The following is a 14,146-nucleotide window of genomic DNA, read 5'->3' on the forward strand; positions in this document are numbered from 1 at the left end:
ATACCCAGGACAATACAAATGGTTTACTTGAATAAATGATGTGAGCAGAATGAGGACTCTTCCTCTTTCCCCACTTTAGTGCCCTCGTCCTGCACGTCTCCTACCAAGTTTCTCCAGAGGCTCCCTAACCCTCCGGTACAGATGTTAGGAATGTGTGAGGTAAACAGGAGTGATGGAGGGAAAGGTGGAAGGAGGAAGGTGTACTGGAAGCAGGCTACTGAAAGAAAACAGCTGAAGACCCAGAGCCACCATCACATGGGCCTGAAGAAAAAAAATAAACCTGTCTACACTGGTGTCGTCGTTGTTTAGTCGTTTAGTCGTGTCCGACTCTTCGTGACCCCATGGACCAGAGCACGCCAAGCTCTTCTATCTTCCACTGCCTCCCGGAGTTGTGTCAAATTCATGTTGGTTGCTTCGCAGACACTGTCCAGCCATCTCATCCTCGGTCGTCCCCTTCTCCTCTTGCCGTCACACTTTCCTAACATGATCAGAAACAAAAGGCTACACTGGTGTAAAGATATGGTATTGAGGCTGTTGAGGTCACAGTTTGGATCCAAGGGGGAAAAGACATTGTCTGCTCATGTTGCTGCTTAAAACATTTCATTCTTCCTCTTTAAGAGTTGTTGCACACCTTCCTCTCCCAGCAGTAGAGCATGCATTCTTTTTGGCATGCTGTCTTGAGCTGCGGGAAGGCAACTTCTACCAACCTCAATATTGTGGGTACTGATTCTGAGTGATAGTTGGGGAAGAAGATGATAAGAAGAACAGGGAGTGGGGAAAGGAGAAAATAAACAGCAGGGACAAAGGGAGAGAAGAGCAACATAAAAGTATTTTTGCTTTCCCTGACTCTCTACAGATGATCAGGGAAAGTGCTTAATTGATAACTGATCAGGCCATGGTGTTGTTTGCTGTGAGAACATGAGAAGCATGTCAAATGGTATATGGTACTTGTGACACACATTCCTGTACTTCTAGCAAATTACTTGACAAATATCAGCTCCACGCTTGGAGGACATAAGTTCCGGAAAGCAGACATTTCCATGCCTGGGAATAAGCACGCTTTAGTCATTTACACAGATTAATAACAATAGTAATTTATGATAACACAAATTCCTAAATTCATGGTATTTGTTTGATGAATAGGTTTTCTGAAATAATAATTTCCAAGGCCACATTAAAACACATGCATGTTTTAATTACAGAAATACTTTTCTGCATGACATAAGAGTTTCTTTTTAAACTTTAACCAAAGAAATGATAGAAGGAATGGGGGAGTCTGTTTTAAAATGTACACTGAAGTCAGTCTCTGCATGATGTAATTTTTTTTGTAAATCCTAGGTGGAAAAAACAGTCCCTGTGCATCTCCCTGACTCTGTCAGCCGTATTCAAAGAACAGTTTTTGTTTCTTAAATTGTGTTGTGCTAAGGTCTTCTGATGTTCATGTAATTTCTGGATGGCTCAGAAAAGCTGACCCTAGTGGGTCATGCCATTAAGAGATGTGTTTGTTCAATTTAGTTATTAGGTTATTTATTTTATGGCCCAGAGAGCTCAATTGTGTGACCCCCAAATCATCAAAGATCCCATGCTGTCTGCCTTGCCGACTTTCTTCCCTATGAAAAAACAACCACATCACAGTACACTGTGGGAAAGCTGTCTGGATGGCTCAGTGAGCTGGAGCACCTGGTTGTGCTGGGAGTTCAATCCCCCACCGTGCTTTGTAGGAGAAGAGCCAGACTGTATGATCTAGGACAAGTCATACTCTTCTAGAACAATCCGTAGAAAAAGGGAATGGCAAAGTACGTCTGAGTACTCAGTGCAAAGAACCCTCAATGCTAAGGTGAACCCTAAGTTGGAATCCATTTGACAGCACGTAATTATATATATACTAATTACACCAAGGGGGGCATAGAGTACAGAATCTTTTAGTCACCCTCCTTCTCTATTCTACCAGTATTAATCAGGTCTTACTTTTGAGGTAAAAAAGGTACATTGGGCAGAAAGCCTGTGGATCTGTAGACTGAACTGACCTACAGATACATGGCCTATGGACCGGATTACTGACCAATGGAGCGGCCTGCCTATGGATTGACATGGAGGACACTTTCTGTGTGCCATGAGTTTGTTTCATCAACAGTAGACACGTTCTAGATGGGCGGTATATAAATCTAATAAATAAATAAACGGCATGATTGACTGATTCCTGTTTAGAAAAAGCTCAGAGGACTTCTCTGAGCCCAGACTCTTACACAACGGAATGAGCCAAAAGACAGATACAGTGGGGTCTCAACTTAAGAACTTAATCCGTATTGGAAGGCAGTTCTCAGGGTGAAAAGTTCTTAAGTCGAATCTGCATTTCCTATAGGAATGCATTGAAAACCATTTAATCCGTATCTGCTCTTTTTGTCCATAGAAACTAATGGGAAGCTGCTATTCCACCTTCTGCCACTAGAGGGGGATATTTTTTTCTTTTTTCCTTTTAACCTAAGATGACTTAGCTTTAAAAAAAGGGGAAAAAAAGACTTCGTAACTCGAATCTAAGTTCGTAAGTCGAGTCCATATATTCCTATGAGAGTGGTTCGTAAGTCGAAACGTTCATAAGTCGAGACCCCACTGTACTGTACGTGATAGTAGGGGCAACAAATCTTTGGCCGAACTGGAAGACACTTTTCTAGATGACTTTTCCTCATGCAATTTTTACTTTTGCAGGTTTTGACTACTCTGGGGCTTTCAGTCTTTCGTTTGCCTTCACTCTGAGAGAAACCTCAGTGTTCACAATTAGAGATGGAACTATTCGTATTCGTGAGCCACTCTTCAACCTAGCAGAGAGGCTTGTCGTCCAGGAGTGGCGAGCCGATCGCAGTCTCTAGAGACATTGGAAGGATAGCAGAGGTCGCTGCAGCGGCAGAATTGTGAGGGGAACCGTCCAGCCCCATGGGGCTGGACCCTCATTATCATCACCTGTCTGGGGGTATTTGTATTCATATATGAATATGAATACACCTATCTCTATTCACAGTGGGTTAGATGACTCCTTCCAAGAGATTTGATGCCTCCCTTCCTGCCTTCTTTTATTGATTCCTCATACAAACACATACCAGTGACTTCACAACTTTGTTTTACATTTTTCTTTCTCATTTTCCCATCTGATTCGATCCTGGATCAATTTTCCTACACACTCCCCTGAGTCTTTAGGAACCTCCTCCTTGGAATAGGTAGCTTTCTTTGTCAATCTTTAAACCCAAAGACACCTGAATAGCTGGGAACACCGGGGGCTGGTAGAAGATGAGGGACAAGTGCAGAGTGTTTAAACTGTTTCATCTTTGCACTGCACTGTGTTATAAATTCATTTTTCATAGAATCATAGAAATGTGAAATTAGAAGGGGCCTACAAGCCCATCAGGTCCAACCCCCTGCTCAACGCAGGAATACCATCAAAGCATATCTACCAGGTGATTATCTGTTTTTCTTGAATGTCTCCAGTGTTAGAGCACTCACCAACTCATACTGCTCTAACTGTTAGGAAGTTTTCCTGATATTCAACTGAAATCTGGCTTCCTTTAACTTGAGCCCATTGTTGCGTGTCCTGCACAATGGGATGATTGAGAACAGATCCTGCCCCTCCTCTGTATGACAGCCTTTCAAATATTTTTCTTCTTCTTCTTTTTTTATTTCTTTTAGATTGTGCCTTATCTATTTGGATCTTGTTCCCTGCTTATCTGCTGTGATTTAAACAAATCTTCAAATTAATCACACTGTGAATAGCCTTAGATCATCCTTGGTGACATTTCTTTTCCACCAGAGCAAATAAAAGACCCAATTTTCAACCTATTTGTATCGTGTATGTTGGTGTTTTTTTCCCCAAAGTTGGTAGATTCGAAAAGGGCAGTGTGAATCTGAAGAAATATTTAATTCTGTAACATAAACAAGGGCACCGGGTGGGAACTCCTTCCTACCTCTCTGAGAGGATGAGCTAGAGGCTAAATTTATATATTTATTTGTTTGTTTATTTAATTTCTATACCACCCATCTGGCAACCCAGGTCTCTCTGGGCAGTTTAAAGACATCTTGTCACTCCTGTTTATCCTGCTGTACCCAACTCAAAGGCAAACTTCTCAAGAATCACTGGAGTTAATTGAACATTTTGGAAGCATCCTTATGCAAAACCTGTCGTGAACTTTGCACAGCCTAGGGAAAGGAAATGGGTTGTTTTAAAGGAGAAAGGCAGGGTAAAAATATTTTAAATAAATAAATAAATTACAAAAACATGTGCTGGGCGCCTCAGTACGAAGAAGAAAGAACACTGAATGCTGAAGGTGAATGAAAAAGGATTAGAAGCATAAGATCATAGAATCATGGAGTTGGAAGGGGACTCTAAGGCCATCGAGTCCAACCCCCTGGTCAATGACGGAATTCAAGTCAAAGCAGATCTGACAGAGGGTTCTCCGATTTTCTCTTGAATGCCTCCAGCATTGGAGCGCTCACCACCTCCCAAGGTCATTGATTCCATTGTCATACTGCTCTAACAGTTCAGTGTGGGAACCCCCTCCCCAAGATTGCTAAGCCGTTATCTGTTGTACTGAGAGCACACTCTCCTAGCAGATGCAGATGCTTCTGACAAGGGAGGCGGCTGCTGCCCATCCTTCCTCTTTCCCTTACTTTCAGAGAGCATAGCTTCAAAGGCCCTCTCTCCGACCAATCCTAATTGGCATTATGTAACCAGTGCCCTATCTGAATACTATCAACAATCTTTAAGCTCGTAAGGGTAATAAAAGGAGCCCTCGGGGCATCGCGGGGGGGGGGGGAGGTCCCCTGGTGGGACATCTGTGTCAACTCTCTTCATTAACTTCTCTCGAAAAATGAATTGCTTTCTTTGTTCCTGTGATCACCCACTTTCTATTCTGTGATCACCTGAACCCTCAGCCTTTTGATTTCAGTTAAGAAGTTTTTTCCTCATCTATGGCCTAAAACTGGCTTTCCAGAGCTTGAGCCCAATTTGGGATGATTGAGAACAGATCCTGACCCGCCTCTGTATGAGTACCTTTCAGGTATTTGAAAAGCGCTATCATATCTCCCTATAGCGTCATTCTTAAAATGTAGTATCCAGAGGTTTTGCCCCTTAATAGATCTAATAACAGAGACTTGCTGACAATCTAGACACAGGGATGAGGCTGGACACCAGATATATATGTGATAATATTTATTTTGAACCCCACATGTTGAACAGAATACCGGAAGTATGAATTCATATGAAGCAGGAACATCCCAGAGGCAGGTTGGAACTAAAGGCTGAGGTAAGAAAATCCCGCTTTTTTTCTGGCAGAGCCCAGGGGCAGGAGACAGAATCAGGGGAGAGTTGCAGGTACCCTGTTGCAAAACATCTTGTCACAACAGGTCACGATGGTCGTCATGTTGGTGACAGGGTCCTTTGTGGTCATGTCACAATGTTCACGCTGAGTAGGATTGGTGCAGCCACGAGCCACATAATGTATCGCATCACCTGAGGCAGAGGAAAAGAACAGTGAAGTAGGGAGCAGAAGGCTGGATTTCACAGCAGAGGGAGAATTATGATAGCCCTACAGGCAGTGGTGAAAAAAAAAATCTAGCAGCAGGGGAGAGGGTATCTGGGCAATGTATTCAAATCTGCCAAAGACATGGAATTTACACAGTCCCTGATACTGATGAGATTCCCAGAGTGGAGTAGTGGATAGAGTGACAGACTAGGCCTCTGGAGGACAGGGTTCAAATCTCCACTTGGCCATGGAAATTCACTTGGGGGTGTGGAACTGGGAAAAAAATTTCCTTAAGTATCTCAGTTACCTTGAAAGCCCTATGAGGGTCACTATAAGTCGGTTCTGATTTGATGGCATCGATCACACAAATATATATGGCTACAAACTCAGCGTTATCCAAACAGCAACCCTGTCACCTTCTGTTATCAATTTCTAAGTCATGCTCTAAACATGCATAATTCAACACAGATGCATCTGTTGCATATGACTCTAATCCTTTTATCCATCACTATGGGTTTAGAAAGAGCATGGTGGACCACACTGGATTCTGGGGAGCTGTCCTACATTTGAGGGTGATATTGTCTTGAGGACCTTTTCCAAGCCTCTTATAAAAGACTTTATGGATTATCAATCAGGATACAAGGAAATTTACTTTTAAACTTGGTTCGGAATCCTACCTCTATAGACTGTTGTTATTTGGCATCTTTCACCCGCTTCAGCCACGCAGTCCTCGTAAACAAAGAAACATCTGTCAGGCAGTCTAGGAGCACAGTAAAAGCATTTCAGATTGACAGGCTGTCTTGGTTGAGCTGTAGGAGGAAAGCAAAATGTTAAAATAGGAGGCTTAGAAATCCCCCATTTTTAGACATGGAGTCTAAGAGAACTCTTCTTCCTTAATTTCTTATTTGTGTTGCATGCTGATAAAAATCTGTCCATAGAACTGCCATTCTCTGGCTGCCAAGACAGAAAGGTAAACGAGTAAGACCCACTTCGGATCAGCCCCCAATTTGCTGCTTCAACTCCCATAAATGGGAAAATGTCAGTCCACAGGAATAATGTGGACAAAAATGTGCACATTGGGGAAAAAATCCACAAACATATTAGAAAAATGCACACAAAATGAATAGACTCTGAACAAAAGAAATCCTGAAATATGCATGGGGAAAAAATCTCACAAACTAATATGAAACCAGGATGTGCTGAGAATGATGGAGTGTTTCAAAGAAAGACAAAGAGAACAAGATGGACAAGTCTTCTCTCCGCACTAGCACTGTAAATGATTATTTTCCCCACTGTACAATTTGCCTTCCTCTATCATACGAGAGTTCCCTTCTTTTAATTCTCTGGAGGAGGTCTTTAGACGTGGCGGTCAAAGACGTGGCGTGTCTTTCCGCAAGATGAGTAGGTCCACTAAATCAAAAGGTTTTTTTCACTTCCTTTTCAATTATTTCTGACTGATTGTTCCACAATAGCAGCTGAATAAGGAGTATAAAGGTATGATTGCCTGCCTCTGCAATATACAGCATTCCACAGCAATTTCCTTCCTTCCTTCCTTCCTTCCTTCCTTCCTTTTCGGGATCCAAAATAAACTTCTAATGAACCAGGAAAACATATTTAGTTAAATCCCTATCGTGAAGCTTCTGGGAATCATCTACCTGGTCAACCTAATTCTACCATCTGGGTTTGTGCCCTTTCAGGACTTACCAAAGGAGCAGAAGATCAGAACAAAAGAAAAACCAAGAAAAAGCATCAGTTTCATCTTGCTGATTTTCTGAAGAACACCTGTCAAAAAAGAATAGAGAGCTGGGAGGATATCTTACAGATTTGCAGATTTCCTTTATTGGGCTATAGTTAGTCTGGGCAGACTTTTCTAATTTATCATCTTCACAACCATTGGGATAGCCAATGAGGTGCTAAAGTAAAGGTACAGTGGAATGCCAACTAGCTGGAAAAGACACTGAGTTCTATGTGTTGAACTCCTGAAATTAGTTTGTTACAGTTTGATAATAACTCTGCTGGGAACAACAAGGGAATGCAGACCTCTACTAAACATGTGCTTTCATTGACATACTGCCAAAGCTGTTTTCTTTTCCTAACAATACCGTTGACACAACTCATTAAGTCTATCTTGGAAATAATCCAGAAGAAATGGATACATTTGCCAGATGGGTGTTGTTGGATAAGCTAAATTAGAGTCTAGATTACATTTGAACAGAGCCAACTTGAGTATGAAGCCAAAGAAAGCAGGGAAGATATTGTGGAGAGACATACAGATTTCAGAAGTCCTGCATGCTGTTTTCTACAAACAAACACACTTGGGAAGTTCAGATCTCCTGCACTGCCTCTCTTCCCAACGTTGGAACCACTTTCATGGAGCCTGTGAGAACTGCATTGGGTCCTTTGAAAGAGAAAGGAGGATTACAAACCAACCAACTAACCAACCAACAAGAAAACAAACAGGAAGGTGTCATGTGCATGCTCTTGGTAATGATTCAGGGAGCAACATGAAGTATGACTAGCGAGTTTTGCTTGTGGGATATCCCCTAATGTAGGTCCCACCTGGGTTGCTACAATACTAAATACTAATTTCCTTGCAAAAATTAATGACTCATATACAGTGGTGCCTCGCTTAACGAGCGCACCGTATAACAATGAATCCGCATAGCGATCCTGTTTTCGAGATCGCTAATGCGGAGGCATAGCGTCGGCCCCAATGGGCAAAACTTGCATAGCGAAGATCGGTAAGCGTTTTGCTTACTGATCTTCGCTTTGCGACGCCCACAGATCAGCTGTTCGGCGGTTTCAAAATGGCTGCCGGACGCCCAAAATGACCACGCGCAGTGTTTTCGCGCCCTCACCTCACTTACTGAGGGCGCGAAAATGGCTGCCGGACCCTGGAAACTTCGCTAAACAGTGAGTTTTGTGTTGTGCTGGCCAAGATTTCTGGAAGCTGATGGACCAGTGAAATATAAAACTGGAACATGGATCCTCTTTATTGTTAGGGCTGTGTGCTGCTCCACCTGTCCCCAGATACTGTGTGTGCCTGAATAAGAACACACATAGCAGGACCTGCTCTGTCCTTTGCCCTTTTGGAGATACTCCAACCATGTCTATGTCTGTGGCTAGTATTTATGTGTTACTCAATCTCTTGGGCTTCCCCGTTCCGTTTAGCGAAGTTTTCACATAGCGAAGGTTAATCCGGAATGGATTAACCTCGCTATGCGGGGCACCACTGTACCTACTTTCTACATCTATATCTTACCTCTCTTCCAAAAATGTGATTGTTGGTGGGTAGCAATCCTATCAAATGACATGAACATTGTGGTCCAGAAAGAAAATTGATTAATTAAAACAGAAAACAGCTTGAAAGGGCATCAATTAAAAAGAGCAATAGAGGAAAGAAGGTCAAACCATACCATAAATTCACTATCAGGCACGTACCTCAGTTGTAAAATTGAAATGCTTCACAAATATTCATTAACAAAGCCTGCCTTCATCTTTCCAGAAATCATATTCCAGAAAGTCTTGCCTTGTTTTTATTTTCCAGTAAGCAGGCATTTCCTGAATCGTTCCTTCACTAACCTTCTTTTCCTGACAAACTGATTTCTTTTCCTAACAATACTATTGGCACAACTCATTAATTCTCTCCCAGAAATAATTCAGAAGAAACGGATACATTTGTGAGGTTTATGCTGTCTGACAAACTCAGTCAAAGTCTAGGATAGTTTTGAAGAGAACCAATTTGTCACTTTGTGTCAGGGTTTTTAAAATCTGTTTTGTTTAAGTGTTTCTCCTTTTCCACTGTATGTTTCACATCCATCTTCCTTTCTTGCCTTGAGGATTTTCAGTGTGTTTGCTGGCAACTGAATACGAAAAAAAAAATGGTCTTAAACTTCTCTATTCACCACAACGTCTTACCTGTTGGAACCACCATTTTGCAAGGAGCATGAGGGCATGATGACATAGATCAATGGCTCCCAACCTTGGGTCCCCAGATGTTCTTGGACAGAAATTCCCAGAAGCTTTCACTAGCTGTGCTGGCCAAGATTTCTGGAAGCTGATGGACCAGTGAAATATAAAACTGGAACATGGATCCTCTTTATTGAGTGTTAGGGCTGTGTGCTGCTCCACCTGTCCCCAGATACTGTGTGCCTGAATAAGAACACACATAGCAGGGCCTGCTCTGTCCTTTGCCCTTTTGGAGATACTCCAACCATGTCTATGTGTGTGCTAGTATTTATGTGTTACCCAATCTCATGGAGCGGGGAACATATTCCCATGAACAATTAATGGCTATGTCTTGGAGTGGGAGGGCTACACAGTGCCACCAGTTCTGGAGATATGGTAGACATGAAATGGAAGCTTCCATCTGCTAAACTGATATTTATCATCTAGAATGAGAACCTTTCCCTGTAAGTGTCTGTCTGCTTTGATCCATGACAATGTAGAGTGATAGCTAACCCTCTGCCTATGGAGATGGAACAAGACAATTGATCCTTCGTTCTTAGAGAGGAGCCTGATATCTCAAACTCGTTCTTGAGCCTGCTTCTGGTGGCCTAGAATTTAAAGTAAAGTTCCTGATTCCTTCAATATTCAGCTTAATTATCTGGAAGAAACAATTCATAAAGGAGACAAAACTCCCCCACTGATGACTTTGTATGGACTACTCAGGTGTGACCTTGACTACTGCCATACAAAGTGTGCTGCTTATATATTGCCCTACATTGCTTAAAGTACTCTCTGGGTGGTTTACAATTAAATTATGGAGGCTACACATTTCCCCCGTACCAGCTAGCTGGGTACTCAATTTACCAACCTCAGAAGGATGGAAGGCTGAGTGAACCTTGAGCTGGCTACCTGGGATTGAACTTTGGTAGTGAGCAGATCTTTGGCTGCAGTACTGCAGTTTAACCACTGTGCCACAAGACTCCTTGTGACTAGCTGGCTTTTTTTGTTGAATATATCCTAGTGTATGTCCCGCCTGGGCTGGCTTCACAACATATGACCGGATTCTTTCTATCTGCGATATTCATGCAGCGCTATGCCACTCAGGATAAAAAGGAGGAGGAAATTAATGCGAACAAGGCAGTTACAGAGAAGGACAGAATGATGGTGAAACTGGGATCAAAGTTAAAATTAATGATTACAAGAAAATAATAGAATAGGAATAAATATAGTTTAGAACAGGGGTGTCCAACCTTTCACCTTCTCTGGGCCACATTAGAAGATGAAAATTTGGTTTGGGCTGCACATAAAATAACAGTAACGATACCTGATCATCCAAAAAAAGGGGGGGGCGAGAGGTTCAAAAGTTTGCAAGACAGCTCTTCGTAACCCTTTTCACACTTTTTTTTCTGTTCTGAAACCGTCCTGATGACTCACACCAAAGTAATGCTTTTGCCTTGGTTTGCCTTCACGATACAGAGGCATGCATCCCTAAATAATGTTTAAAACATGCTCCACTTGCAAGCGCACAAAATGCAATGTCCCCGAGTTAGAAAATGCCCCTTTGGTCTCATGGGCCAACCCTGCTTGAAGACTTGCGCCCACTCCTAAAGGTAAACACCGCCACCGAAAGCCCCTCACCAGCTCCAGCCCCGTCGCTGGAGCGAGGGAGGGGGCGCGCGCTCAAGCAGAGAGGAGGGAGGTGGTTGTCGCTCCTTCCCTTTCCCCTTAGGCACCCGCGGGGCCTCTGCCACTGCCTCTTCCTCCCTGAGTGAGGCACCGTAAGCAGAGGCGGGCTGGCCGGCTGGCTGGCAAGCCCTTCCCCACCAGCTCCGCCACCCCCCCCAAGCGAGGCCTGGCCCAGCCTGACGCCTGAGGCGGTTGCTGCTTCCAGCCGGCCCCAGGTGCAGCGATGAGGGCACAGAAGGAGAGCAACTAGGCCGGGCCCTGTCCGCTGGTGGGGAGGAGTTGGGGCCCTCTGGCTGCCCCGTTGCCCTTTTCCTTCCTTTTTCCTCTCCTCCCCTCTCCCCAACAGATAACATTTGGGGAGGAAGTGGCATGTAGGTCCCTCAGGCTTCTTCATGTCTCGCCTGAGGTTTTGGGCCCTGAGGTCGAATCCATGGCACAGGTTTTGCGGCCACTCCCTGGACTTTTCCTCCACCCACACACTCCGCAGCAACCGGGTTGTGGGTTTATTCTTAAAATTTTTTAAAAAATGCACTGGGCCGCATTACGAGCCAACCTGGGCTACGGGTTGGACAAGCCTGGTTTAGAAGAAAGAGGAAAAGAGGAGGGTTGTGAGCAGAACTTTGGCTGCAGTACTGCAGTTTAACCACTGTGCAACAAGGCTCCTTGTGATTGGCCAGCTTTTCTGGTTGAATATACCCTAGTGCAGTGGTTCTTAACGTGGGCGATAATGCCCCCCAGGGGGCGATTTCATTTTTCAGGGGGGCATAGAATGAAAAGGGGCGGCGTGGGGGCACTGGAGCAGAAGGGGGGGTAGGGGGGCGCTGGAGCAAGCCAAACCTGTGAAGATGGCTGCAGCCTTTTTACAGTGTGCATGAATATATATTTTCCTCCTATCTTAATTTAGTTTCAGACTTTTTGTCTTGAAATTTTTAGTTCCTGCATTTGTTTTTATGCCCTTTTTATATTTCTTTTTGCGTCTTAAAATTCACTTGCAACTAAATCATTAAATGTTACTTTTTGGGGGGCATTTCATTTTCTTGGAATTTAATTTTGTTTTCAGGGGTCATTGGATTTAAGTGTCTTAAATAAATAAATAAATAAATAAATAAACGAACAAACGAACGAACGAACGAACAAACAAACAAACAAACAAACAAATAAATAAATAAAAGATATCATCACCGCGGGGAGGGGGGCGATTATAACTTCCTCAATGGCTCAAGGGGGCGTTTCTTTCAAAAAGGTTAAGAACCACTGCCCTAGTGCACTGGTTCTTAACCTTTGTTACTCAGATGTTTTTGGACTGCAACTCCCAGAAGCCTTCACCATCAGCTCTGCTGGCTGGGGTTTCTGGGAGTTGCAGTTCAAAAACACCTGAGTAACAAAGGTTAAGAACCACTGCCCTAGTGCAGTGGTCCCCAAACCTTGGACCTCCAGATGTTCTTAGACTTCAACTCCCAGAAATCCTGGCCAGCAGAGGTGAAGGTGAAGGCTTCTGGGAGCTGTAGTCCAAGAATATCTGGAGGCCCAAAGTTGGGGACCACTGCCCTAGTGTATGTCCCACCTGGGCTGGTACAATGCTAAAGAGGGAGAGAGAGACCAATTGCTAGAGTATCCTTGCAAAAATTAATGGCTCATATACTTCCTAAATCTCTATCTTACCTGTCTTCCAAAAACCTGATTGTGGGTGGGTAACAATCACATTAAATGGCGTGAACATCATTGTCCAGAAAAAAATAGGTTAATTACAACATAAAACAGTTTTTAAAGCAATTTAAAATGGTGATAGTGGGGGAAAAGGACAAATTGTACCACAAATCAACGTGCAGGCAAATGCCTCAGGGGTAAGGTTTAGCAAAGCTTGCCTTCAGCTTTCCAGAAATCCTATTCCAGAAAATCAGGCTTTGTTTTTTACTTTCCAGTAAGGCTGTTATTTCCACACCGAGACATGAACAGACTGTTCTCGGGGCAGAGGAGTTGATTGATCCCTTCTATGTGCCTTCAGAGGTCTAACTGTATAAAAGGTTGCTGATCGTAGTCGTCAGCTTGTGCCTTGATCGTCCTTGTCAGAACTTGTGAAACGGACCAAGAGATGGATAAGATTCTTCTCCTGGGTTTGTCTTTTCTGCTCTGCAGCATAGTGGGTGAGTCACTATGGAGTCCGTGTAATGAACATGGGTTGTAGCCTGGTTGTTTTGTACAGCTGATTTTTTTTTTGCAGCTTCTTGAGTCAGTTAATGTCTTCCAAGGACTTCTCCTTCAAATCCTTGTCCTTCATAAGGATTTGGACAGCCCAGTCTGGAACATCTTGGCCCATCTGGACTAGCACGGCTCAGTTGAATCAACGGAGAAATGAATGACCCAATGGACCGGATGCTTTATCTTCATGCTCCCTCTTGCCCTGGCTTAGTGGTTTACGAATCTGGCTGGGTAGACAGAGGTTGGGAGTTTGATTGAGTCTCTTGTGAGAAGAGCCAGCCTGTGTGACCTTGGGCAAGCAGCAGCAACTCAGGCCACCTTCAGAAGAAGGGAATGGGAGCCCACTTCTGAGTAGTCTCTACTTTGAAAACTCTGAAAAGGGTTGCCGTCAGTCAAATTGACTTGATGTCACATGATTATTATTTATTATGGTGAATTGTGAGATAACTTTCTGGCAGAGTTCCCCTCCTGGATGAACATAGACAAGGCTGGGATTTCATTACCAGCTGCCAGGAGAAGTCCTGTTTCTCAGTGTAGTAAGTGGCAACTAGAGCAGGCCCATTGTATGGGCTGGCAAGATTTCTTGTGACTGGCATACAGACACTAGGCTCCTGAGCATTGCCATGATGCATGATATTACAGCAGTAGTAGCAATGTCCCATTGTTTCAGTGTCTTCCCAAACAGTTGCATAGGTCTTAAGTCACTCTAGAAAACAGAGTAACTAAATACATACAGAACTCTATTTGGACCCAAAGGCAAGCACAAGATCTTCTGTTTGCTTCCCATCGTAACCCATCCTTAT

General features: G+C 43.5%; 1 protein-coding gene across 2 annotated transcripts in view; it reads right to left on the reverse strand.

Moving 5' to 3' along the window:
- Positions 1–3,828: 3,828 nt before the first annotated feature.
- Positions 3,829–14,146, reverse strand: part of LOC144587560 (uncharacterized) — a 107,513-nt gene continuing 97,195 nt past the window's right edge. Inside the window, exons 2-4 of one of the 2 annotated variants that reach the window (XM_078388676.1) lie at positions 7,215–7,292; positions 6,188–6,319; positions 3,829–5,497 (exon numbers count right to left, since the gene is read on the reverse strand). In XM_078388676.1, the coding sequence (XP_078244802.1) occupies positions 5,343–5,497; positions 6,188–6,319; positions 7,215–7,292 (365 nt within the window). In that variant the 3' untranslated portion in view covers positions 3,829–5,342. The remainder of the gene's footprint in view (positions 5,498–6,187; positions 6,320–7,214; positions 7,293–14,146) is intronic. The other variant, XR_013542704.1, reaches the window with a different exon arrangement.

Source organism: Pogona vitticeps, chromosome 2 (assembly GCF_051106095.1).
Source record: "Pogona vitticeps strain Pit_001003342236 chromosome 2, PviZW2.1, whole genome shotgun sequence".
Classification (NCBI taxonomy): domain Eukaryota; kingdom Metazoa; phylum Chordata; class Lepidosauria; order Squamata; family Agamidae; genus Pogona; species Pogona vitticeps.